This window comes from Tetrao urogallus (assembly GCF_951394365.1).
Source record: "Tetrao urogallus genome assembly, chromosome: 9".
Lineage (NCBI taxonomy): Eukaryota > Metazoa > Chordata > Aves > Galliformes > Phasianidae > Tetrao > Tetrao urogallus.
Genome location: NC_136822.1, coordinates 17,773,790 through 17,801,402, shown reverse-complemented (window position 1 = coordinate 17,801,402; position 27,613 = coordinate 17,773,790). Strand labels below are relative to the sequence as shown.

The 27,613-nt window shown below is 36.6% G+C and overlaps 1 protein-coding gene across 1 annotated transcript in view; it reads left to right on the top strand.

The window, feature by feature from the left end:
* NAALADL2 (N-acetylated alpha-linked acidic dipeptidase like 2) overlaps positions 1-27,613 on the top strand; it is a gene marked incomplete at both ends in the record, with an annotated part of 278,850 nt that overhangs the window by 216,106 nt on the left and 35,131 nt on the right. Inside the window, 2 exons of the mRNA XM_079539540.1 lie at positions 4,758-4,904; positions 21,752-21,847. Of these exons, the coding sequence (XP_079395666.1) occupies positions 4,758-4,904; positions 21,752-21,847 (243 nt within the window). The remainder of the gene's footprint in view (positions 1-4,757; positions 4,905-21,751; positions 21,848-27,613) is intronic.

Below are 27,613 nucleotides of genomic sequence, written 5' to 3'. Positions count from 1 at the left end.
GTTAATGGGGCACATAGCTTCAATTTAGGTATAGAAAGGATAAATTTAATTCAGTATCATATGAAAAGCATCAGGAATCAGAGAGACTGTCAGCAGACAAAGGTAAATGAAGAAAAGGTCCAGTAAGAAATTTAAGTTATATAATTTTGCAGTACCTTTCTTTGTATTTTTTACCAGTTTGGTGGATATTTTGCTTCTGAAATATTGTTCATTCCTGTGAGGTCTCGTTTGTTATAATGACCTTACACTCTGATGATTATATATAAAAAACAAACAATGACTTCAAAACACGCATGTACTGCTTGAAGAAAAAGTCAGCCTTGAACAAGCAATACAGGCTTACAGTTGTTTGATGTTTTGTAGCTCTACATTAAACAATTTTCATCTGTAAACTTGTACGGCACATAATATTGTATTTAAACATCTCCCAGCAAGCAGGCATCCTTCTCCATGCTCTTTAACCATTGGTTTACCACCTTTGTTAAGAAGTTTTCTTCAAAAGGCCAAACTCATTTTACTTTTTTTGAGTGTTAAAATTGGACTTTTTTTAAGTATAGCACTTCATGTTGTGTAGTTGAATTTTCCTTGGCTCATTAGAAACCTGAATTTAGCATCAGAACTGAGCCTTGGCTAATCTCTGTTTGGTCTGCACTTTTCGCATAATCACCAAGGTTGGAAAAGACCTTCAACATCATCTAGTCCAACCATCCACCTGCTACCAATATTTCTCCACTAAACCACGTACCGTAGTGCAACATCTACATGTTTCTTGAACACTTTTGTAAGCATTGTAGTGATCACAATTTTCACTGCTCCCCCATGGATGAAAAAGATCTTCTCTGACATGCAGGACAACTGCATGCATTTTAACTGAAAAATTCTTTGACAAATGTGTGATTTATCTGAGAGGCATTTCGTGTTAGTGAAATTGTAATGATTTCTTTCAATGCAGGCTAAAACTCGGAATTCTCTTAGAATTTCAAGATACAGTAGTTTTGTGAGAAAATACAGAGTACCCTGTAGGAAATTTCTGTTGGGGCGATGGTGATCCCCTGGTGACTCTAGTGACCTGGTTGAGAACCATATGCGCTGTGATGGGTTTCAGAAGAATTGTAGATGATGCTAAATTCCCTAGAGGTGTTTTTTGTCCTTGATATCTTTAAATAAACACTAGTTTTGTGAGAGGCTTTTGTTATCTGCTATTTTCCCCCTGGTGACAAGACAGTCCTCTGAATGAAATGTCTGTGTTCTTACAAGGAATATTTTCATTTTACTGCGAAAGTACTGAGGGATCACACTAGGGAATCTTCTGAGAGGTAAATGCATTCTTTGTGACTTACTTTGTTTCAGTAAAAGTTTTCATGTTGCCATTAAAAGTTAATTAACAGCATTTGGATTTTAGACATTTTAAATAAAATCTCATACATGTTTACATAAATAGATGCATAAGCTGTAAGTTAGTAATTGCTGAGAAATTAAGGACCCAATGTCTTATTTTAAATACAAAATAAAAGCAGCAGATTTTGATCACTGTCTGAGAAGATTTCTTGAAATTTTAACCACATTAACTTATTCTGAACACCTACAGCCTATGTCTAAAGATTGGTTGCTTTTTTCAGCATTCCTACTTTGTTATATAAATGATGACTAAATATGATGGCAAGTAGTAGAAATATCATCAGATAAAGCTGGTTAGTTGCATTTCAGTGTCTCATACAGCATCAAAGATCATCATGGATTTTAAGTGTATTCTGAACTTTGCCATTCTTGGCAAAAGAGAGGTAAAAGACATGCACTTGCATTGAAGTGACTGCTTTGCACAGTGCTAGTTTTCTGTGTGCTAATTAGTTAACTACCACATCCCCTTTTAAATGTCTTTATTATGTCCATAGAATGGTGTGGGTAATCATGATTGCATTACACAGATAGATATCTCTTCTGGGAAATTTAGTGATGTGTAAAACTTAGGTTACTTATACCACAGCTGTTCACTGTATGTAGGATATTCCTTATCAGTAGGACATTTAGATTTTCTTCTTCTTATGTAGAGAAAAATGAATAGATATAATTTATAGTGACGCTTATGTACGTATTTCAATCATGACAATCTGGCAGAACTCAGAATTTGGGAAATGCCAATGCAGTTACTTTCTATCTGTGATGGTCGGCAGGACTGAGATATCATGTACCTCGTGTTGTCTTTAGTTGATTTAAAAAGTATACCTTAAGTACTAAATAGGAAAACATGGCATAAAATGTCCCTTATAATTTCATAAACACCTAATTTGCATTAATGTAATATATGCGATCAATCAGCGAAGAAAGAGAGCAAAGCAGGATGATTATAGCCAAACCAGTAATCAGAAGGGAGAGACAGAGGAGTGTGCTTGCTGTGGAATTAATATAATTCCTAGAAACTGTGCTTTTTTCATCCAATTTTCATAGAGCAGGCAAAGAGCTAATAACATCTTTATGAGCACTCAGACCTTCTAGTGATTCATTTGTTGGAGCGTGGCAGGATTTAATGGGTGAGAGATGCCTACTCATGAATTCTTTGCAATGCACCTTCCCTGGCCTTTCCTGTCTGTTGATGATGATTCAGCTTAACATATTTGCAGTAACTAAGATACTGATTTGTTGCCTTGTGACGAGGATCCCTTTCTTCTTCATCCCCACAGACTTTCTCCGCACATTCCATTGGATGTGTTTGAAAGAAACTGTGCCATTCCAGCTGAGCACTGCTGTGATGTAATCCAGTATATCTGTGGTTTTCTTTCTTGCATTTTTCCGTGGTCTGTGATTAACTTGATAAATTCTGTAGCTGTTTTCTTCTTAGATAATTTGACTTCATCTAGATGGTCTTATCTCCTATAGCTTGTTTGCCTTGCACCAATTACTAACCCAAGCAGCTATTCAGTACAAGAAATAGAGACTTAATTATTCATGAATAATAAGCTTCTGTGCTGTGGTGGTGAAGCTGGCATTGGTGGCACCTTGTAAGAGCAATTAGTCACTCTTTATTTGTCCTGTTGAAAATTGCTTGGACATTTAAATCAGTCTTCAAAACAGCTAGGATTTTAATTTCAGCTGTATTCACTGAAAGAAAGGTAGGTGACCAGAACTTACTAACAAGTAAGTGTCTCTAGGTGGAAAGTGAACTGTGGAAATAACCATTGGTTTTTTATTTTTTGTTTTTAATTTAGGTTTTTACTTATGGCAGCATCTTAATGTAGCAGTAAAAGGCATTATGAATGCTTAACTCTAATCAACAGAAAAATGATGTCTGCAGTGAAGTACCACTTTATTATACTTTAAATGTTTGAGGTCTATTTTATAACATTAATACAAATTAAATGTATTTTATGGGCCATATGGTACTCTTTCTCGGATTTGTAATATGAGCCAATAACGTGATGCTGAAAAACAAAATGAACTCCAGAGAAATAAAATTACCCAATTACAATTAGCATACACGTCCTTGCACTGACATGTACCACTCGATGCTTACTCTCTAACCACATGGCTTTCTTTCCTTCCAGCATAAAGGGAGGGCTGACTGACACAGTAGAGACAAGCCTGAGAAACTGAGTGATCTGAATAGTGCAGTTGTGCATGTTTTACTGTAAAACTGCATAAAGTATTCTACTTTGCTCTGCAAAGGGGAGGGAGTTGTTACAGAGCATGTTGCTGATTGTTTATTCTAGATGTATTTTTAAAATAGTCCCACTACTTAATGACTCCCATCCCATTTCCCCTCATCCCATGGCTCCCATCATCCTTCTGCACACTAAGAGTATCTCATTTTTGCATCTTATTCCACTAAATGATTCCTTAATATCTTTTCTTATGCTGAATTATTAATGAATAATAAGAAAGGGACAAGTGGAAGCAATTACTTGTGTTGCTGATTCTTTCAGTGTCTTAACACACTTCATGTTATTGTGATCTTCTAGCCTCCATGATCCATTCCTTTTGTTCAGCTCCTTTTTGGTTTTTTTTGGTCTTTTCACTTCATCTAATGAGGAATGCTCAGTCTTCCCCATCCCCAGAAAACCAAAGTCCTTCAAATCACAATTCTTGTTTACTTTGATTTATTATTGTATGTAGAATATATGGCATACTGTGTGATGGGCTGCTGTTCTTGCATCAACTCAGTTAGTACTTTGCCCCTACTTTCCCCAACTTTAACATTTCACTGATGGATTTTTTTTTTATTAATTGTATGATGTTGTTATTCATTATCTTCAAGTTCATTATATTGGGAAATGTTGTATTTGTTTGATGAATGCAAAACATTCTGAACTCCACAACTGAAAAAAGAATGCAGCCATTAAAGATCTCTGGGCATGCTTTCAAAAGATGCCTCTAATCTCCTGCCCTATTTGGAAAATTTCACATGCCTACTGACAGATTCTTCTTCCTCTCCCACCATTTCAGTTAGATGTGACTTTCACTGTCCTTTGAAAGTCTCAGGCATCTTGTAGTTTACTCTTTATTCCCTGTTCTAAACAGTGCATCATATCATCAGTAGATGATAAGAGATTTGTAGACACACTACCAGGTAAGGTTGGAAAAGACCACAAAGATCACCTCGCCCAAAGTATGAATCGGCTAATACCTGTCTCCCCTGTTGTAAGTTCCAGCCTGTTTTTGAAGTGCTTTGAGCAAAATAGTGTGTAAATGGTACGCTGATATGAATTGTTAGGTGTCTGGTTGAAAATAAATAGGTGGAGCTTTGATTTGTGTTTGTTTTTCAGAGTCAGAGCATCAACTGTGTGGAAAAGATGAAATGTCCAGGATCTAATGTGAGTTCTGTGCAGACACAGGGAGATTCCGATTACTTCATCAACCATCTTGGAGTACCTGCAATGCAGTTTTCTTATGAGGATATCAACACATCAGAGGTAGTTACAAATAAAAATAAACAAACTGCAAATAGCAGAAAGCTAGAATAAGGTTTTCTCAGTTGTATGCTCACATGCCCGATGTGTTCCTGAAAGTTATAATGGTACAGGTTTTTTGATCTTCAACAGATTATCGCAGAACTTCAAAGCTTCTGGTTTTATAGGACTACAATATTTGAACAACCAGAGAAGTGTTTAGAACAAAGAAAAAGCAGGGAAAAAAATTGCAGGACAGTGTGTTAACAACCTTAATATTACTCATGGTATTATAGGTTATTTATGATCTAACCCAACATGGAGGAAATAAGTTCTGATGTGTATTTCTATTTCTGCAAAGTAGGGTGAGACAGCCTTCAAAGTTGTTTTTATATGCTTCTTAATTCTGTGGACCAAATATGCCTCTCTAGTGTATGTATTGGTTCTAAAGATCTTGATTGCACTTGATTGGAGTCTTCATGTTCTTTTATTTGCAGACCAGCTTGGAATTAAACAAGCATAATCTGCTTGGAAGCTTTGTCCTTCCTTAGGCATCACTTCTGTAGGTTATATTTGCTCCTGGACAACTCAAACTTACCCCGACCTGGTCAGTTGGTATTAGTTGTTTTGAAAAACTGTAGTTGTGAAAAAGGGTGTGTGCTTTATTGTAAAAGTAGAATGTACAGACTTCGTATTCCTCTCTTTTTTGTTCTTACACTGTACATACCTGTGTATGTGCACATGTTCCAAAATTCACAAACAAAACTGGGAGTCAGTAGAACTGCAGCACTTCCTGACACTATATGCTAATATGCTTCTATTTCACAAATGCAAAACAAAGCAGAAATATGCCAAATGTTGAAACATTATCATGAAGATATGTAAATTAAAGTAGATGAAGTCAAGAATTGATATAAATAAACAGTGTTTTTTGTTTCTGAACACCACTGCACCTATTAGGCAAAAAGTATTCCATTTCAGGTTAAACACAATGCAAAGTCTTTAAGGTAAACGTGAAGGCAGAAGCTCTATGAGTGCAATGTTTGTGACAGGCTTGTCATCTGCAGCACATTTCTGTTGTCACTTAGCAGCTGTTCCGCATAGTTTTCATTCCAGATCTGCTCATACAGGATCTATAGAGCATGAGAAAGAATTTGCAGACATGTGTATATCAAAATAATGATTCTTTCCCAGCAACATTTCCAACACGATTGCTGAAGGTTCCTTTGGCTAAAAGGAAAAAGTAGTTTTTCACATTCAGTTAACTTTGCAGCTGTCCATTTTTTCTCTGAAAATGATTCAGCAATACAATTAAACTTGTAAAAAAAAAAAAAAAAAAAAAAAAAAAAGTTTTGATATTTGTTTAGACAAACAGAATTTGATTCTCTTTCAACATGCAGCTTTTATGCTTGCAAATTCATTTCCTAGAATTAAACCAGTTGTACATTACTTCAGTTTTGAAGTTGATGTACTTCTGAGACCACAGGATGTACTGACATCATGAAATCTATTTTATGTGAGAAGTAAATCTGCTTAGCAAAATTTGAAACTTTCTGCTGGCAAGAGGATGGATTTTTTTCAGAAAAGTGAAGTTTCACAGAGTGATTAAATTTGGATTCCTTGCTTTTTATTTGTTATTCATTGTACTGATTATTACCAGTGCATCAAAACATGGGCTCAGTGCCTCATGTGGTTTGTTATGTTCTACCAGACAAGGCATTTGGGGATAAGCTGAGGATTCTGTTTCTTGTATCAAGCGGGGATGCTACTTTTGTAAGGCAGAGAGAAACTATGCTGGGTTTACAGCTGAATTAATAAAGTTAATTAAAACTAAATTAATGAAGTTCTCTTGTGCAGGTAAAATGCTCTGTTGAGGTATGGGGAGCAATTTTTAATGATTTTTAATTGTTGACTTCCAAGCCATTCCACTTTCTAAGCAGTGCCTCAGGTTTGTATGCTTTATTGCAAAGATTTGTGCTCAGGAAGACAGATTTCAGAAAGTGAAGGATTTGATGTGTTTTTCTAGACTAGGTTGCTTTTTTCTACTGTCCCTCTCACTGCTGTGACCTACTCAGGAAGCTCTTTTATTTTGGCATATAAGGTAGTTGTTTACTTTACCCACCTGTCAGATAGCATGCAGTGTCACTTAGAAAAGGTACTGTTTGTATAAGCACTATTCTATGTGTAGAAAAAAACTCTGGTTTAAAGAAAAGTGGTTTGAGATCTGTGCTTGGTAGTCTGTCTACAAAGCAGTAGTTATAGGTCAGCATTTGCAAGGCAGTTCTTACACAGCAAGTGTAATGCCAGTCCTTGGAGGGGAGGTTGTAAAAGCTTTTCATTGGGAGGAACCTGAGGTGTAAATAAGGGGAAATAAAAGCTGCAAGAGGAAATGTTCAGACCAGAAGAGTAAGTAAAAAACTTGCTTGAAATTACCTAAGAAGTTGAAGTAGAGCATCAGGGAGATTAAATCTGCATGGCAAATGCCTATGGTCAGATCTGTAGGCTAGTAAAGTACATTTTAAGTACACTCATATAGAAAATGCACCAAGTGAAATTGAATTCACTTATTTATTAGTAGAAAATACACAACATTTTGATCTGCCAGTAAGAGGTAAGCTTGGAAGAATTTCTCAGATGGAAGAAGATATAACACCATTTCCAGGAATTGTCTTCAATTGCTGAAGAAAGCCGTCCTCTCCTAAACTCAGACACACATGGGTTTTACCTCTGTGCAAGGGCCATGTTCTGGTTTCCAGAGGAGGAATGCTGGTCATCTTTTTCTGATCCTCTTACTCTGGAGAGTCATGCTTTTCAGACTAATGATTAATTTCCATCTAAGTGATCATATAGAACATTACTTCTCTCTCTGGAGTCACATTTCATCCACGTGGATCCCACCAAACTTCTGCACTTCCACTTGGAAAGTTCAACTTTTTTTTCTAGTTTAGCTTTTTCCTTACCTTCCTATTTTTCAAGTTTGCATAACAGAATTCATTTTTATTATGTCTTTCTTAGCAGTTTATATCGTTCTTGCTCAAGTACAAGAACGTATGTAAATCATAGAGACTGAGTACTGTGGCTGCCTAACGTTTGGGTACAAGAGAAATATAATCTGGATTTGCTGTGGTTTCAGTTAGAGATTTGATTGTTTCCTGAGCATTGGAAATGAAGCACCAGACTGCTCAGCGTTTTGAAACCCTTCTGGTCGTTTGCAAATATAAGCTGACACTGGAGCTTTTCTTCTGTTTTGATGGAGCTATTTTGAGCTCTTTTTCATGATGTAAATTGACTGTTTCTGTCCCATTTCTGTGGCATTGTAGACTACAGTTTCATGAGGCATCCAATTTTTTTAATTAGAGCTAGATGGTTTTCTGTGTTATCTGCATAGTATTCATCTTTCTCAGTACATTCTATTTCATAATGATTTCTGTTTGATAACAAAGAATCTTAAATCCCTTCTGCAATAATGTGGCAGATTGCATGAATGTTAGCATTAGCATTTTGTTTTGAGAAAACACGTTAGTGCACAAAGGAAAACTGAAAAACCCCAAACCTAAAACAACAACAAAAAACATATTTAAAATCCCCTACCTTCTGTTTTGTGGGTTTGGAATTTTTTTTTGCTATTTACTGGTGGACACATATTTAGCATGAAATATTTTATGATAGCTGTCCAAGTTTGGATTTGCAGGGCTTACAGAACATTTACTTTTACACCTACACCATAAAAGTTGTTTTCCGTATCTTCAGTCAAACTTAAGTACAGGCATGAACTATAAAAATTACCTGTCACATTATTCGCAGACTAGACCAAGATAGTGCAATACCACGGACCACTAAGCTAATTTAGAAGAAAAATGAAAAGAGGTTTCTCTATAGAAGGCATTTCTATGTAATATATGTAGAAGAGTTTAGAATTTTGACAGTTTTAGATTGTATTCCCTTTAGAGAGAATGCATAATGATTTTTATTTCTGTTGAAATATGCATAACTTTTTGAAGGTAACTTTCAGCTTTCATTAGAGACCTTAAAAGTGATTTTTGCCCACACTGGTGTAAAACAAAGGCCACTAAATCTTAACTCTTCAATGAATATGGCTTCTTGATTGTGCTTTTACCATCAATTTCCACTTCCTCCTGCTGCCCCCACTGCTGCCCTCTTTTCTTTTTATCACTCTTCGGCGTAACTTCCTGCAGTTTCTTCATTTCAGTATTTACATGCTCAGGCTGATATATCACACGCTTATTTCAAAACAAATCAAAAGCTCTGCAAGATTTCTTTGTTATCACAAAAGAAACAGAGGAGTTGTCCTTGATGGAGAGAACTTACGGTCTAGTTTACTGAGGAATAACTCCCATGTTTCATGCTGCTTTTATCTCTTTCATGTGTTCGTGTTAGTGTACAGGGAGAGCTGAGGCAGGATGGCGTGCTCAACTGTGGTGTGTGTTCTAAAAGAATGACCTGGAAACTAGTTTTTACACCTGTCTGTTGTGCATGGGAGCAATACTGAACGTCTGTAATGTGGGGGGGTTTGGTGCCAGTAATTAGGAGCTCTATTTAATATGTGCTGTGTTGTCCTTCAGTGTTTTCATTTCTTGTGTGTGTGTGTGTGTCAAATGAAGTTTTGAACTGAGCATACAAATCAAGAGAATTCAGTGGTGGCAGTCTGTAAAGGTTCAGGGCTTTCTCCAGTCATCTGGATAGGCGAGAATGGCAGCATACCACAAATACCACCTGGTAACTAGGTTGTTCTGTTCGTTGTCATTATTGAATCACTGATCTTCTGAATCATTTACAGTTATGACCTTGACACTATACTTACAGTAATTAATTTAGCTCAAAGTGCTTAAAATTGGCCTCAGTAAGTTCAGTTTAATGTGAATAAAATTTGTAGGAAGCATTCAGAATTATTTTTACTTTAAAATTTGCAACTGCATTATCTATCATTCCGTCATAGTTAATTGTGTAGAGTAGTTGATGGCCACTGACTATTTCCAGGTGAATACCTACATCCATTACCATTATAACCTGTAGCACTTTATTTCTTCAGTTTTACACAACAGTGAAAATAAAGCTCATTTCTGCCCATCAGTGAGCTACCGCCATTTCTCTGACTGCTGGAATTTATCACATGCTACTGTTCCTTTGAAAGAACAGCTCTCTGCCTGTGTATCTGATGCAGATTGAACTTTATATATCAACAGGACTGAAGGAAAAAAAAAAAAAACTGCAAATCTGTGAGAAGGATGAATAATCCCTAGTGATGGACACAACTTCTGTCTTCCAGCTACACCAGCTTAGCTGGAACTTACCTGAGCAGAAGTAGCATGCATTTCATGTTAAACAGAGAAACCCTGATAAGAGTTACTCTACCAATTCTGTCCTAAAAGGTTCTTGTTATGCAGTATTTATAAGTATAAATATATGTATGTATAACAGAGATTTTTTTTAACCTTGTAATCTCTGAGCAAAGCAAGAGATCTAACTGCACACACGTGCACTTGTATCTGCCTGCCTGTATCTAAAGCAAAAATGATTTGTCTGATCCGTGATATCCTTTACTGAGAGCCATTTTTGTATTGTTAGTGTGGTTCAATGGTCAAACAGCTGCAGTGCTTAAAATCAATTTTTATGATCCAAAGTTTCTGATCTCTATATTCTTAATGCAGTTATCTCAGCATTATGTATCACATCATTAATCTTACTGTTACTCCATAACCAGATAATTCTCTCCTTTGCTTCTGGCATGTCCTCAAGACATTTTCCAGACAGGAAAGAATTTTGATATCTCAAGATTACAGACTTGATGATCTACAGCTGACCAGGCTCTTCTGGTAATTTTTTTTGCCATCTTTTCACTATTACCATTTATATCCTTCTGGACTGAGTTACACAGCACCAATTAATCTAACATATCCAAGTATATGTATCAAGAACTTCAGTTACATGCATCACAGCATCGTTTTCTTGGAGGGATCAGAGCAGAGTATATACAAAAGCACCATATTTTATTTATTTATTTTTTAGCCTTAGCTTACTTCTGTAGCTTATCCTTGAATGTCCCCAGAAGAGAATTAGTGCCAGTTGTTTTGCCCTTCTATTTCAGAGACGTGTCCACTGGCTTTCCTGCCTAAGTAGAAGCAGGCTTCCTCTTTTTTGTCTAGACTACCAGAAATTTTACATATTTGGGAGCCTTTCCAGCTAAAATTACGCGCACGTAACTTCCCTCCTCAATTTCCCATTCCTTCCTCCTTCCTGTAAGTTAAATCTTTTAAGATTTAACAAAGATTTGCAAAGGACAAATGTTTACCAGCCTCAGAATGGCAGGTTGCTTAGGAACTCAGGATTTTGATTTTTAAAACTGTCAGTGCAGTTTGCTGCTGCATTTAGTTGTGGGAGATTTTATGAAGTTTGCAGTAGAACTTCAAGGTCAACAGGGGTAAGCAATTGAATGTATCAAGGTGAAGAGAGTTTTTAGTTTCTTTATGTACAAACTGCAGTGTCTAATAAAACGTAGTCTAACCTGTCCTCAGGACGTCATCCAGGGACTGCTATTGAAGGTACATCTGAGCCATGGCTGCTTGCCCTTCTCACTCATGAGTTATGTTGTCTTTATAATAGCCATGCCCCTAGTTATTTATACCATATTTATTCTGACTAGTACATTTCTCCTTTTTCCCATCTGTCTTTGTAGGAGTGCTCTTCATTTTCTTGATACACATAGAGTTTATTCAGCTTAGTCCTCACAAGTTGTGCATTTTTACAACAGTCCATCTCTTCACTTGCATGCAAATGCTGTCAAATTTTATAGTGAGGTGCTGAAATTGAGGTTAATGACTGCGCTTCACATGACAAAATACATTTGACATTCGATTGATTGCACAGATTGTTTTATTAAAAAAAAAAAAGAGTGTTTAACTATTTTTGGCATCAAATAGAACCTATGTTATTCCACCAATTCTAATGAAACTGGGGACATCCTCATCATTCGGATGCATTACTTTGCTCCAACTGTATCTTTAGACTCACAAATCTCAGTGCTTTGATATCCCAGACATTCAGTGCATCCAGGAGAGGGGAAAAGATCTTTGCATAAACCTTCTGTACAGAAACAAAAGTGCGCAACATCTTTAACGTTTGCACAGCATGAATACAGGTTTGTTGCTGTAAACTTTGCCCTTACATATTCTGTTACAGGCTCTTCATTCTCCTGGAACTGACTGAGGACTGTTGAAAGTCAGTGGAAGAAAAACAGCCTGGATTTTAGCAGGGTCAATGGGATATGGGAAAACATGTGAGAAATTTATTTAGACATCAATAATTGCTTCTGTTTGATAACTTACTGGAGCATCTAGCTACTGAGAACGTGTTATCTATGGATGAAAGGCACCAAGTTATCTATCTTCCCTGGAGAAATGTGTTCCTTTCAGCATAACATTTTGCCATTGTTCTGAGTGATAAATTCAATAGATCAGCTGGACGTCTCTTGGCAGAGTATCGGGAGTACTTTTCTACTGGCAACCCAGTTGGCTTTTTTAATAACTTGAAAACAAAAAAGTCAAGATCACTGGACTGTCATACAACCTTGAGCTGTTATTTGAGTCACTGATAGGTTATTAAAGTTAACTGGTATTTTTATTGATGGATGCAAGCAAGCTCTGATTTGAAGTCTGTGTTGCTTCCTTAGCATAATGGTTTTATTTTTCATTATACCTACAGAGGAACTGATCTTCCTGTTGGGGGAGATCTTTCATGAGGTTCTAGATTTCTGCTGTTTCTTCCTATTTACTTTACTGATTCTGCTTCTGAAGCAGCCAGGGAAGATTTGAGAAAGGAATAAAGCTGTGCAAGTATCCAACATCTTAAAAGCTACTTTTTCATGCTGCAGTCTTATAGCTTTACAGTGATTATTTCAATTCACTTACAAATGCAAGGGAAGAAAACATTATGTTAAAGGAGATGAAAGGAAAGTGCTTATATTCTTTTGCTGTCTGATGACTGTTGGCTTGAGGTTTTTTCTGGCTCCAAGTGATTTGAATAATAAAGTAAATTGTGCAGCAGTGATTGAAAGTCTGCTGCTTCTGTTTTCTGTGCAGTCTGGTTTGGCAGGCCTTGCTTATTTTGTCCAGCATCTGGTGACATCGCAAGGTCAGTGCATATTTTTACCAGAATGAGAAAAAAGAAAATTAAGTTGGTCATCTTTCTTTACTGAAAGTTCTTTAGTCAACTGAAATAGGGCTATTATTAAAGAAAAGCTCTTTGTCAGCAACTGCAGCAGCCATGTCCATTTTTGCAGAATTGGATCATTCTCACTTGGAGATTTTTGACACAGAGTAATTTGTGGCAACCACAAAAGTTTACTTTACGAAAGTAATTAAACAGCATACATATTTTAAATATTTAGTTTTGTTTAGCCAGTGAAAGACAGCTTTTAAATCTTAATCATTCATGGATTTTATGGGTGAATGTTTAATTCGATGTTAAGAGCATTTGCAAGAAAGGGAGAAGTCAGTTTGTTAGTAAGATGGAGAGGCACGCACTCCCTTTTGTGATATACTTGCAGATTTAAGGGCCTTTATTAGTTGAAATCCTGTATGCCACACCTTAATGCCTGGTGTTGTTTCATCAGTTTGGTTTAAACCACGTATTTGCGAATCAGACTTTGGCTTTGGTATGTTCTTTGTGACATGATCCACTATTTCACTAAGACTATTTAAAATGTGATTAATTATGTTTTGCCTTCTCATTAAAAAAAAAAAAAAAAGTTTTCCAGATGGCTGAAGAAAACCGTATGTTAATCTATGAGATGCACTTCTCCATTACTTGTTCCAATAAAACCCTAGTTCAATCTCTGCTGTCTTGCCAGGGGAAAAAAAAATAAAAAAAGGAAGAAGAAAACAGAGAAGAGATGGTGTTTTAGCCTATCTAAGGCGAAACACCTGTTTCACAAATAACAGAATTGTATATTTGCTGCCAAGGTACCTATGCCAATTGCTTGACTTAGGGAAAAATGGAAGAAGGAATTAGTGAGAGCCTGCAGTGCAGATTTTAAGGTATTTTTGTTTTGCTTACTGCTTTCTGCTTTCTCTTTATCTTTCTAATGTGGCTTTCTCCTTCATACTATGACAAATTTTTTGCTGTGTCAATGAATTACAGATATAGACACCTCCTCATACACCTGTAGTCCTCTGTGGGTAATAGCTTTAGACTGCCATAACTTGATAGTGGTGGCTCTGCAGGTGAATTCAGCAACCCAAGTAGACTTGTTTCCCAGTCTGGTTTTGAAGGTAAGCACTGCTTCCTTTCTGTTTTATTGTCTAGACATTGCATGTTTGTGTGTCCCCCCTCAGGCTGCTGCACTTCTGCTCTTTGTGCTGTTGTATTACAGAAGGAGTGAAACAGGTTAATAGCTAGTGGAAAAGATCCAGCATGTAAATGTGAACAGGCAACAGATTATATTCTCAGTCCTGATGCAGCAGAGGCCTTATACTTCTAAATTCTCCTCCACTGGACATTATTCTTTGATTTATATAAAGAAAGAAAGAAAGAGCTTTCTCTTGACTTTTTTTTTTTTTTTTTTTTTTTTTTTTTTGGTATTTGCTTTGCTGAGTTTGGGACTCATGGCAACATTTGACTATTGTGCTTATACTGTTTGACCTAACTGCACAAATTGCCAAAGGATTTTGTTTTCCTCACTGCTTTCCTTCTATTGTTCCTTCCTAAGTATCTCTTACTTCTGTGCTGTACAGAATTGGAAATGTGTAGTGGAGATGGGCGAAGCTGTCCTAAGTGTTTATAATATTGACAAATATTGACAAGACAAACTGATAAAGTTTTTCCAAACTGAGCTGAATCAAGAAAGCTCCGCTGGTTGTTTACACTGCACAAACACTGCAATTTACTTTCAGAAACAAATAAACCAAAACAAAACAACACAAATCTATAGAGATTTATTGATTATTCATCAGAAAGGGATGCTAAGTCTAATGATATAAGTATGAGTTATATATGATATATAATGATATAAGTAACAATCAAGAAAACAGGAATATTGTTATTGTATTGTTATTGTAGATGCAGCATTGTCCTAGTCTAGTAAGCAAAACTTCTTGTATTTACAACAGAACTATTTCCCTTACTTTTAGTTTTATCTATCTTATATATTTTATTTTCAGTGGCAGCAAAAAAGAAATATACAATAAGTTTAAGTATAGATTCTGGTTTACTTTAAAATACCAGAAGTCCTATATTTTTATTCATGATTTTAAATGGTTTGGGTGAAAGTTGATAAATGAATTGGATGTATGATAAAGGAAACTACATATGGAGTGGCAAATTTAGAGCCTTTAGAAGGTGAAGTATGCTATTCGATTTATTGGTAGAGGGCAGATAAGTTAGGAATAGAAGTCTAATAAATCAGGACTGAATTTTAATGCAAACGTCCATCGTATATTAGCAAGAGCAAGCTAAGTTTGGAGTTTTTAGACTTTTCTTTCTGCATTTTTAGAGCCACGTTTAATCAATTCATTAATCAATTAATTACTGTCAGGAGACCTGAGGGCAGCAAGAAATCGGGTTCAAATTAAAAAGAGAAGGAGGCAATTTGTTTTGAGATTGAAAGTTGAATGTTCAATCGAAGTTTAATCAGAAGTGACCCATTATTTGAAAAGTAGAACATCAATGTCTTTCTAATTTCACAGAATGTTTCATTAAATGAGTACTGAAAAGATGAGGTTAACTGATCATTCTAAAAGGAATATGAGGCAAATGGGATTTTTGGAAGCTAGCTTCTAAATGGCTGCTACACTCATTCATTTCTCTTCTGAAGAGCGAAACCAGAAGTTTTATACTGGGAATCCAAGAGTTATTGCTACTCTCCTGTCTACCTACTGCATTAGAAAAGTATAGCTTAAAATCAGAAGAGAAGACGTTCTTGATCTGGATTGTTCTGTGTACCTACAGAACAATTTGCAAAGTTGGTAAATAGCCAAGAGAAAAGTTTCAATTGGGTGAATTGGACTGCCCAAATTTTAGAGTGTCTCACAATGGTCTGGCATGGTGCTAAAATGTGCCTTGATTTCTTGCTCATCTTTGCTTGTTTGTTTTGTGTTCCTTTAAAAGGCAGCAGTTAAAATGAGGTAGTAGTAAAGGCTTCCTGCTGACCTTGCCCAGCTGCTGTGGGCTCCACAGGGTTATCCAGAGTCTTTGTAAGGAGGGTTAATTGCTAGTTGGCTTCCAGAGGAGAGTTCTCCAGAGCGTAGATACTGCAAATGAAGGAGAGGACTAGTGTGAAAGGAATACAGTAATAAAAATCGAAGGAATTTCCAAACCTTTCATTGCAGAAGGGACTGATCTGACAAGCAAAAGGAATAGTCACAGTCTGGAGAAGACAATTGGAAAAAAGAAATTGTTATCTTGGAGTTACAAGCAGGGATTGTGCTGCAAAAATAATCTTCCTTAACCCTATCTAAATCTCCCCTCTTTTAATTTCTAGCCAATTCTTCTTGACCTATCACAGCAGACTACTTAAAGACAGACTCCGCTGAAGAGTATGTTTTTTCTTCATTCTGATAGGCTCACTTTCTATACCAAAGTACCACTGTCTGGTTTCCCCATAGACTTCTCTTCTCCAAGGTGAACAGCCTCAGCTCTCTCAGCCTGTTGTCATAGGAAGAAACTGAAACTAACAACATCCTGTGTAGAGAAACAAGAGACAAATGTTATTTACAAAACTTTTTTTTTTTTTTTTTTTTTTTTTGACTTTTTGACAAAGACTCTTACTCTGAATTCTGTCCTCAGGTAACCTAGCTTTGAACAAAAATGAAGTTTCTCTGTTTGCTTCCAGGAATATAGCAAGACTGATCCACATCAGAGCTCCAGTTTGCTTGGGGTTCAATCACACCACTTGCCTGTAAAATGTAAATACTTATGACCTAGTATTTCTTGCTATTTAAATTGTGCAAAAGGAGAAAGACCTCCTGCTTCACGAACAAAAAATGGTAAAACTTTCAAAAGTTCCAGTAGATTTCATAACACGTGGAAGACAGGCCTGTGAACTGAATAAATAATGAGAGAGTCACTTCCCCATTAGTGGCAAGGGAGAAACTTTACATAGTACTTTAAACTCTGTCTATTCACAAAATGAGCTTTGCTACATCTTCGAGGAACAAAATTTTATCTAGATGTTGACAGTGGTTCTCTTGATTGGTCTCCAAGTCACAGTCAAAGTCATGTATGTCTGTCTGTCTGTGCTCAGGAAACATAATAGTCTGGAAAAATGGTAGTTTAGGTAAAATACTGGTAACAGAAAAAGACTTTAGCTCTTTTCCTTTCCAAGAATGTTAAGTAATGAAACCAAATTCAGTTGAACATCAAAACAGGCTTTCCTCTAAATGGTGAAGAACATAGCTAGTTCTGATAATTTTTCCTCTTTCTGTTAAATATGTTGTATCTAAGCAATTAATAAAGAAATATTTTTAAAATGTCTAGAAGTTAATTGTTTTGTTTTCATTGCTGTGCGACTTTGCACAGCGAATGTTTTGAATCTGTTTCTATCAGTCATACAGTAACTGGTGTTCTGCATCATTTTCAGCGTGGTAGCGTCTTGTTTCTGTAACTCTGCTTGAGGGTGGAAAAGCTTTGATAGATGATTTATGGTAGATGTTGATAATCAATGATGTCATGTCACCAAAGAGGAATATGGGCAGTTTCTCCTTTGTCTCTGGTAGTTATGGGTGTCATGTGCTTCCAATTTGTGCTGCCATTTTACAGGCTTGCGGTAATACTCTTAAAAGAGTGTGTTTGCATAAACTGTTTGTCCTGCAGAATAAAAGTAGGGTAGTTTTTTATGTGAGGTTTGAAAATTTGGTAGTTATTAAATTACGTGGATGATGCCACTCCAATTAAAGCTTGCCCTAAATGCTGCGACAAAAGTTGTAGGAAAGTGAGACTGTGCAGGCAAGCATATGTAGGTATTTATTTTAAAAATTGATAAATGTGAGTAAAGTACTGTTCTTTTCATTACAGAGAACTGCTGGTCACTTGGAAGTCACTTTATTAGTCTTTCTACTTATTGCTGATGACACTGTAGATAATCAGTCATTTTTTATTAAGTATCCCTTCCTATTTGTAAAAAATCAAAGGAATAATTGCACTTAATATAATGAATAAATTATTAGTGTGATTAGTGTGCATGATAGCTAAACAAGAATAGCCATCAGAGACACTGGTAAACTTTAGGAGCTGCTATGAATTTCACCCTTATGCTTTTCTTGAATTGACGGTGCACTGGAATCCTGAGGATTCCTTTCTTGGTAACATCAGACAAGGAGAAGATATTCACATGTAGGGAAGGAGAGCACTGAACATGTTGGTAAATGGATAAAGCTCCCAAGTGAAGGGAAAATTCTTGTCTTGTGCATGGTTTCTGGAAGGAGCGGCCTGCTTATGGCATGGTTATGAGCATCAAATCATTCAGTCTTTGAAAGATACAGATGCTTGAGTTCATCCCATCTAAATTAGATGCTTTGTGAAGGCACCTAAATTGAGAAGATGGGTATGAATATATACTTTCAGTGTTTTTGTCTCTCACTACTGGGTGTGGTAAAAACATAGCACTACTAGAAATTCTAACCTGTACTCTTCAGGTGTGTGTCTGGGGTACGGGGCAATAAAAGCAGATAAAATGTTCCCCTGCAGTACGTGCATCTGGTCCTCCTCTTTTAGATTCCAAAGAAAGAACATTTTTCTAGATGCAGATAGATATGCATCTCATATAGCAGTCAGTAAGATACCTAAGAATATAAATAATGTAACTTTTTGTAGGGTATTAATTACCATTATGCAAATAATGATGAACAGGATTAGCACCACTGTAGCAGAAAGAGAATCTTCCTCAACCTCCCTTCAGTCGAATGATATGGCTCTGTAAACTAGTGCACAAGCTTAAAACAGATGAATAGATGTAATGAAATAATCTTGAAGTATGTATTTTGTCTTTATAATGAGTGAGTTTACATATCGTCTCTCTGAGATCTTCCTTCTGAAGGGGAGATGACTTCCCTTATTATGCTGATATTTCTGTGACAGTTATATAACACCTAGATGCACAACTGAATGCAAAAATTTTTATGAATGAGGGCTAATTATATACTTTTATTAATTTTGTAACATAATGGTGGTAGCTTATGACCAGAAATAATTCTCTACAAATGCATGGAAATACTGATGTAAGATTCATCATATGGATGTTAACCTGTAGAAAAAAATTAACTAGAAAAATTACCAACAATGTAACTAGTACTTTTGAGACCTACCTGTCTCTGAGCTTTCCTGAACATGTCTGTGAGACTATTCCAATGTCTAAGTAGGCTGTAAGTAGTAGTGCTAGAGTTGGATTTGAGCATGTGTAGGGAACTAGGCCTAAACTGAGTAGCTTTGACTGCAGCATATTGACATATTGCATTGCTGATCTGATTGTAGTGTATTTATGTCTCATGCTAGTTGGGACAGATGGCCAACAGTGCTGTGCCAGTGTAGTGCCCCAAACTAGCTCTTGGAGACTATCACGTGGTATATTGCATGTGTACAATGCAATTCTGTTTAAGTGGATGTGTATCAGATACCACCCTTGTATCCCCCACGGGTACATGAGTAACATACTTTGGTCATATGTTCCCTACTTGTTTGTATTGACAGTGAAGTATTTTTGGAGTGTAAGGATAAAAGCTTTTGAAGGATCAGTATATATCAAGGGAGGGAAACTGAAGAAATGGCAGCCTTGTAGATATGAGAAGCCTGTATTTGAAAAAGATTTGCTTTCAGAACCTTGGCAATACTGCCAAACAATCTGGAGGAAAATAAGCCAGAAAAATTGTTCATCTTGAATACAGAACCAAGAACGTCTCTGAATTTTATTTGGAATTCAATCTGAAAAGACTACAGATGTTTTCCAAAATGATTTTTACAGAGATGTAATGATGATATGATTTAGGTATTTCCAATCCAGGGATGCTGTCAAGTTATTACTTCTATTACTATTTTATATATATACTCACAGAACATAAAAATTACTCACAGACTTGCAGAACACTTGTTTGATTTGGTCAAGCTTCAGAACCAGTTAGGGTAATATGGTTAGGTTGCAGTTGGATTTGATGATCTTTGAGGTCTTTTCCAACCTGAGCAATATTCTATTCTATTCTACAAATCGTGAAAAATATAGTCCTTTCACAAGTCACATGGTTTTGCTACGTAACCTTTCTTAATGAATGTATTTTCTCATATTCTTATCATTGTCCCTGCGCAGAAAAAAAAAGCATCACTAAAAGATGCTTGCAAATCTGAGATCAAGGGCAGAGCTAACTTAATCTGAAACTGAATATGGAAGCTGATACTTCCCTGGGAAATTCTGTCAGGGCTGTCTGACAGAGATTATTTCCTTAGAGCCCAGATGTGAAGACATATAAAAGAAGTACGTTAATGAGAGTCTTGCAGTCTTTTTGCATTCCCAATTGTATACATCTGCTAAGCTATTATGATATTCTTTATTGCACAGGTTGCACACTAAATGCAAAATCTAATAAAGGACCTTGGAATATTCCTGTTAAACAGGATAATGCTACATTTGTGTTCTGAAAAATCAAAACCACGACAGGCCATCTGATAGGAGATGCATAACATTATGATATTGAATTGAGTGGTCTTGAGCTAACCAGAACTTGGCACAGAGCTTTCTTGAGGTGACCTTTTAGTCCTCTACAGAAAACATGTAAATGAAACAGAATATTCTAAGTATTCTTGTGTCTAAGTATTTAAGTATCTGAGTACTTTTATGTCAAAGCTCTGAGTTCATTTTGAAGAGTATATATTTCTTAGAACTACCTGTAGTTAAAAGTTTTAGAATGACATGATAGCCATGCACTGATATATCCTTCTGCTTGTTACTGAAGTAACTTTGGCTGTAGTTTCTGTATTTTTGTATTAGACTCATTGCTGTTGGTAAGTGCATTGAAAATATGCTTATCAAATAAATGGAGCATATGGTCCAATGAAGAGATTACCTAGACACTGGTTTCCTAGCTGTTATAGCCATGACTAAAGGTTCCCCGTATCTCAAGCATTTAGCAAAAGTAAGCGTAATTTTAGAATGTGTTTTGCAAGAGCTATGAGGGTGTACAAAAAAATCTTTCTACTTTTTTTTCTGAACTGTTACATCAAGTTCACAAACATGGATCAATTAGATTTATAAATCTCAATTTAGGCACCTGTGTACATTTGAGACCTACTTTTATTTGGTATGTTTTTGCTTTTTCCAGTCCACACCTGGATATCAATTTATCATTTCCTGATGTCAGTAAATATGCAACCTGCTTTCTTTCTTTCTTACTATATGAGAAGAGGCAAGCATCTTGTAGAAATAATATTAAAGAGTGGTTAACCTAGGGGATATAACTGTGGGGAACTGACCATGTTAGGTAGATGATATTACTGTACACAGAGGTAGGATGTTCACAGAAGGTAAAAGTGTCTTCTTTGGTTACTGTGTTTATATTTCCTCTGAAGACTAAATCCTGCCTCATTCAAGTTAGGTGGTTTGTTTTTTTTTTTCCCTCTAGGCAAAATTCTTTGCTGGTTTAGGAAGCATGATTACAAAGACAACTGCAGTTGCAGAAATAGTCATAAAATTTAGGGGGGATTTGCGTCTTTCAGGGACTTGGAATCAGTTGATTGGATGAGTAAAATAAATGCTATTAGTTACCGAAACTTAAGAACAGTTGGAAGAGTTGTGAAACTCTGAACAAAATCCAATGAGCATTAGGAGGAAGAAATGGATGTTGAATGCTAAACGTTTTCTGATTTCTTTCTCACAGAATTCTAGCTTTCTCTCTGAAGCTCTTTTTCCAATGCACGCGACGAGAACTGAAGAGCTGGATCCCTCCTTCAAACTGCATGAGAACATTGCAAAGGTAAAGTAAATTGAGTGATCTCATTTCCATCTTTCTCAGAGATAAATTATGGTTTTTGAATATAGACAGTTTTGGAAGATAACCTAGTGATGTTTTCATGTAAATACTTGTTTTGCAGTAAAAAGTGTTGGAGGATTTTTCATTGAGATTCACCTTCTGAATGTTCTGTACTGTAGTACTGGTTAATCTGAATGATCAAAAGAGCTTCTGCGTCTGCTTCATTTCATGTGATTTGGTTGTATTTGTCATAGTTCACATTAAGCTTGTCATTGGCATGAATGCGAGGCATTGAGTGTTGATGGTGGGAAGTAGCAAGTTTGTTACTGTCAATTTTGACTGTAAAGAAGGCTCTGGGCATCTTCACCTGCAGACACTTGATTTTATGATGTCAGTGTTCTCACACGGGAGGAAGGGATTTGCAGTCCTGAAGATTGGTTCTGGAGATTGGTCTACAGAGGGGTTATTCCCAAACTTAATGTATTTTGACTCATCTCTCATTGCTCCATTATAGCACCACCTCTTTGTTATTTATTCATACAAACAAAACTACTCCTTGCTCTACAGTGCTTTTTCTTCACTGTGTCCACTCAACAAGCCCTGATTTCTGCAAAGGTACATGTCTGTAAATGAAGTCTCCTTCATGAATTCATTCACTTGCACTCAAACTGCCTATAAACCTATTTAGACCTAACCAACAGATTTCTTTGTTTATTAGGAGCTACTTCTTTTGGAAATGTAGCTGCTGTTGAAACATTTCTTTTGGCAACACAAAAATAAACTCTCAAAGATCAGCAATATGGAAATATAACACGTAGGCAGATGAGCAGCTCTGGCAAAATAGTTACTAACGTTTCATTGTGGTGAAGAACCAAGACTTTAATTGCAGTAGTAGCATGTTGTAGTGACATCTTAAGTGGGATTTACAGATGTTGAAATCTGCAGAGTGTTTTGTAATGCGTATATTGAGTATTAAAGTGGAGGAATGTTTGCCTGGATGGCAGGGAATGAACGCACCAGAAGTCGGTTGAGACACAATTGTTGTCAAACACATCCTCATAGAAATATGTGCTAACTTCCAACAAGTTTTTTGAGTGTTATTCAGCACTCTACATCAGTGTTCCACAGTAACTATTTAACTCCACTACATATTTAACTGTAGGTATTAATGATAAGTCTGAAAATACTTGGGTGTTATGAAATATGCTCACTGGAATACTCTAATCATGTTCCAGGATTACGCAGTTCTGAAAGCTTTCATGGCAGTTCCCTAACAGGGAGTGCCTTTGGAGCTGCTCACCTGATAACAGACTTGGAATAGCAATAACCTTTTATTGATTTTTACTTTGGCAGACACCAAAATATTGAAAGATATGCCACAAGTGACATAATTGTTTTTATAATGAGTTATGGGTGCTGACAGGTGACTCTTGAGAAAATTATTAGTGATCCTAATTATTCTGCACTTTGATTATAGAGCTGCGTAAAGTAGAACTAACTACTGTAATGCAATTAACTTATAGACTTTACATAAAATAGCAATAATGAACCATATTTTAATTTGTAGAGGAAATACCTTTTGTGTGTGTAATACACTGTAGCAGTTCCATTTGTTTGTTTTTTTTCTTTTCTAAATAAGCACTTCCAAAAACGTGGCAGACAGATTTTTTTCTTGAAGCAAATGGAATAGAAAACACTAAATTTTTGTTTGTTTGGTGAATGAAATCCACATTTTAACCAAGAAAATCATAGAATCATAGAATTGCAAGGTTGGAAACGACCTGCAAGATCATGTAGTCCAACCGTCCTCCCATCACCATTGCTACCACAAGCCTCTAAATCATATCTCATATCTCCTCACCCAGACTCCTCTTGAACACTGCCAGGGACAGCAACTCCACCATCTCCCTGGGCAGCCATTCCAGTGTCTGACCACTCTCTGAGAGAAAAAGTTCTTCCTTATGTCTAACCTAAACCTTCTCTGGAACAACTTGAGGCCATTTTCTCAGGTCCTGTTTGTTGCCTGGGAGAAGAAACCAAACCCCTCCTCATCACAACCTCTCTTCAGGAAGTTGTAGAGTGCAGTAAGGTCTGCCCTGAGCCTCATCTTCTCCAGACTGAACAATCCCAGTTCCTTCAGCCGCTCCTCGTAAGACTTGTGCTCCAGACCTCTCACCAGTTTCATTGCGCTTCTCTGGACACGTTCCAGGGTCTCCATGTATTTTTTTTGTAGTGAGTGGCCCAAAACTGAACACAGTACTGAAGGTGCGGCCTCACCAGTGCTGAGCACAGGGGGATGATCACCTCCCTGCTCCTGCTGGCCACACAATTTCTAATGCTGGCCGGGATGCCGTTGGCCCTCTTGACCATCTGGGTACACTATCAGCTCTTGTTCAGCATGGAATCTGTGATATGAGGAATTCTCTAACAGATCACACTGCTTTTTTTGTTTAAAAGCATGAGAGGGATATATATTCCCATTTACTCATATAGTGCCATTAATTGTCTAAGACAAGTGAAAAGAATATCCATTCATATTTGGAATGCAGCGATTCCTGTATCTTTAATAGTTCTTGTCTACATTATTGCTGTAAGTTAATTTTTGCGGTTTGATGCAGGCTACCTCTGCTAAATATTTGGGTTGTGAATTGCATCTCATTTTCATGCAATAGTCTGTGAATGAGCTCTTTTTTTGTATGCTCATATACATATATATATTATTGAAATTATATATAAATTATTGAAATAGTAAGTTTATTGAACAGAAGATAATATCCAAATTAATATGAAAGGAGGAAAAGCCTTACAGTTCCAAAGACTGCTAGTGCCTATTTTGAATCAATACAAAAATGATATGGAGAAAAGTAATAATGCTGTTTGTTGCCAGAATTTAAAACCAGAACAAAATATCATTGTAGTCAACCAGCTTGAAACTTCTTTGCATTTCACTGAAGCATCTGTTGTATTTTTGGCAGGGATGTAATCTTTGTAATATCAAGGTGAAAACAATTCACAAGCCATGTACAGCACATCTACGTTGCAAAATTTTACCAGAAGTGTTTCTTCCAGCAAATTATTACTGGCATAGCTACTTCAGTAAAGCATGTTCATACTCATGTGTTGTTCTCACTACAAATCACCTTTTTTGCTATCAGATTGCTCTTTGAAAAAGCTGTGTGGCATTGTGCTTATGCATCCCAGTGGCCTCTCCTTCAAGGCAACTGTGCATCTGGATTTCAGTTGATGTCTTCCTTTTTCATTTAAAAATTTCCTTGATGTAGAACTACAGGATTTTGCAGAGTGGTTCATGATTTCCAAACAGCAGAAACAGAATATTATTTCAGAGCTACAACGCATGTATCAAAATGCTGGCATGATGCATACAGAATGAACCTGGAATATTCAGAAAGCAGAAGTCCAGTACACCCAAGTTGCATATCCAAACCAACACCAGTGAATGTGGCAGCCTGCCCCTGCATGACCGTGTAGTGTACAAACTGGAAGTTTTTGTTCCCTCATGAAAATGTGATGCTGTGGAGTACCAATTTCCACAGATAACTTATCCAGTTAACTTTCTACAGTGATTTGTTCCTTTTGATGTTATTTTTTAAATTCCTATTTTAATTGAGTCTGACAGACTTTCATGTCAGCTATCAGTCTCTTTAACGTTGTTCCTCTGAAGACAGGAGTTATGCACCAACCAGCATTAGTATTGCTTTTTTAAAGATAAATTATGCTATGATTTCATACTTGCAAAATAAATTTCCAGAGCCTTCAGCCAGCAAAAAGGAGTGCAGACTGGGGTAAGTGAGAGAGATGGTGAATGAAGCCAACATGCAAGAGGAGCAGTTTGGGATGTATGAATTAATACCAAGCTGGAGAGCTAGGTTAATATCCATACTGGAGGAAATCTGCTATTGATAATTTTTAGATGTAGCATTTGACCTTGCTTTGAAGAATTCAAAATAGTCTGCAATAACACTTGGATTCTCTGTCACACGTAAAACCATCTGCATGTTGTTGTTTTTTTAGCTGAGAAATTGCAGGATAACTTGGTTCATGTCTTGATTTTTCTGTTTGTCCTCCCACAGCTGGGAGCAGTTTGTGATATTTCAGTAGATTCCATCTGCCTTAAGGTGATATAATAGTAAGAGGCAAATTTTATTAGTAAAATTTGTTAACATAGGTGCAGCATAGTGCTCCAATTGCCAGATGGTCTCTCCATAACTTAAATTACTTGTTTTGTTGAATAGTCTCTCATACACTGGTCTGAAGCATCTTACTGGCATTTTGTGGTTTAATGGCATCTGAGATGTGCAAAGCAGAACTGTTGTCTGTGGTGACAGTCTTACTGCATTTGTGCAAAACCAAACTTATCTGAATTTTTCTGTAAGAAAAAAAAAAGCAGTAAAAAAGCACAGTAATATTTCACAGAAATGGTTTTATTTAGCACATATCCTCTTAAGCACACAAGTGAGAGTTTTTATTTTACCCTTAGCCTTCTTGCATGAAAGAGCATCTAATCCAGTTCAAGCAGAAGGTAAATACAAACCTGCTGAAAACTCCCTTCTGACAATGTGTATTTTATTCTGTTATTCTGTAGTTATTGTGAACAGCAGGAAAAACAAAAGAAAGAAAACAAAAAGTGAGAGAGAGCCTGGTGATATAAACTTTGTCTGTAACTTTGGGGGTGCTATATGAACTGTGGTGAACAAGCAACAGCATTCAAAGAAAAAAAAGATGGGAATTTTCTCAGCATTAGATGTGGAAGATGAGACTTTGCAGGGGAAGAGATGTGAGGTGTTCTGACAGACAGTCGCACTGTGTTTGGCCAAACAATATATTCCCTGTGTGTTCTAGTCTAGTTAGGATAGATATGCTTGGAATTTTCCAGTAGTTCTTTGGTCTTAAAAGCAAATAGCCTCAAGGATTCTTGCACTTTATACTTGAACTCTGGTGGATATAAACTAAGTACTAAAAATGAGTTGTAATTGCAGAACCCTTGATAAAGATTTGATGAACCATCTTCATTGGCCATCACAAATTTGTTGGTTCAGTCATAGATTAAAAACATGAACACATTTTCCACATCTTTCCTGCTAATGACACCTTCAAAATGGTGGAAGCATTACCAGACAGAACTAATTCAGTTTCCCCTTATGCCATTTATTTGTCACATTATAGAAAAATGCCATGATTAGAGTATTCCAAGACTGGTTTTCTTTCTAAAATTTCTGGAGGATTTTTACTCCAAATTGTGTCAATCAGACTAAGCAAAAAAATTAAAAAGGTAAGAATGAGAGGAAGCACTGTTTAATCCAAGTTCATGTAAGAGAAAAAAGGATGCCGTGGGCCAACAGTGGTACTCAAAATAATGGAGCAACTACTTCATCTCCTCGCATAAATTCAGCATAAATTCATAGAATCAGCCTAACACAGTAGACAAACACTGGGGCATAGTTCAACACTGAAGCTAAATTTCTGGAGTTGATATGTAGCATCTGTGTTTGATATCTGTTGGAATTTCAACTGCGAGGAATGACCAGATGGACAGTTCTGTACTAAGTATACAGGCCTTGTGAGTGCCTGTGTTAGTGAGACTTAGCTGACTTGGAAAGAAGTTACATTGCCTACGGCATTGCTTTCATTTCCAGTGCCATCTTTTGCTTATGCTGAGATTTGTAATCCAGTTGCATCTCTGGCTGTTACTGTGTGTTGCATCGGTGACAGACTCAGCATAGATGGTAATGGCAGATGTCATTTTTTTTT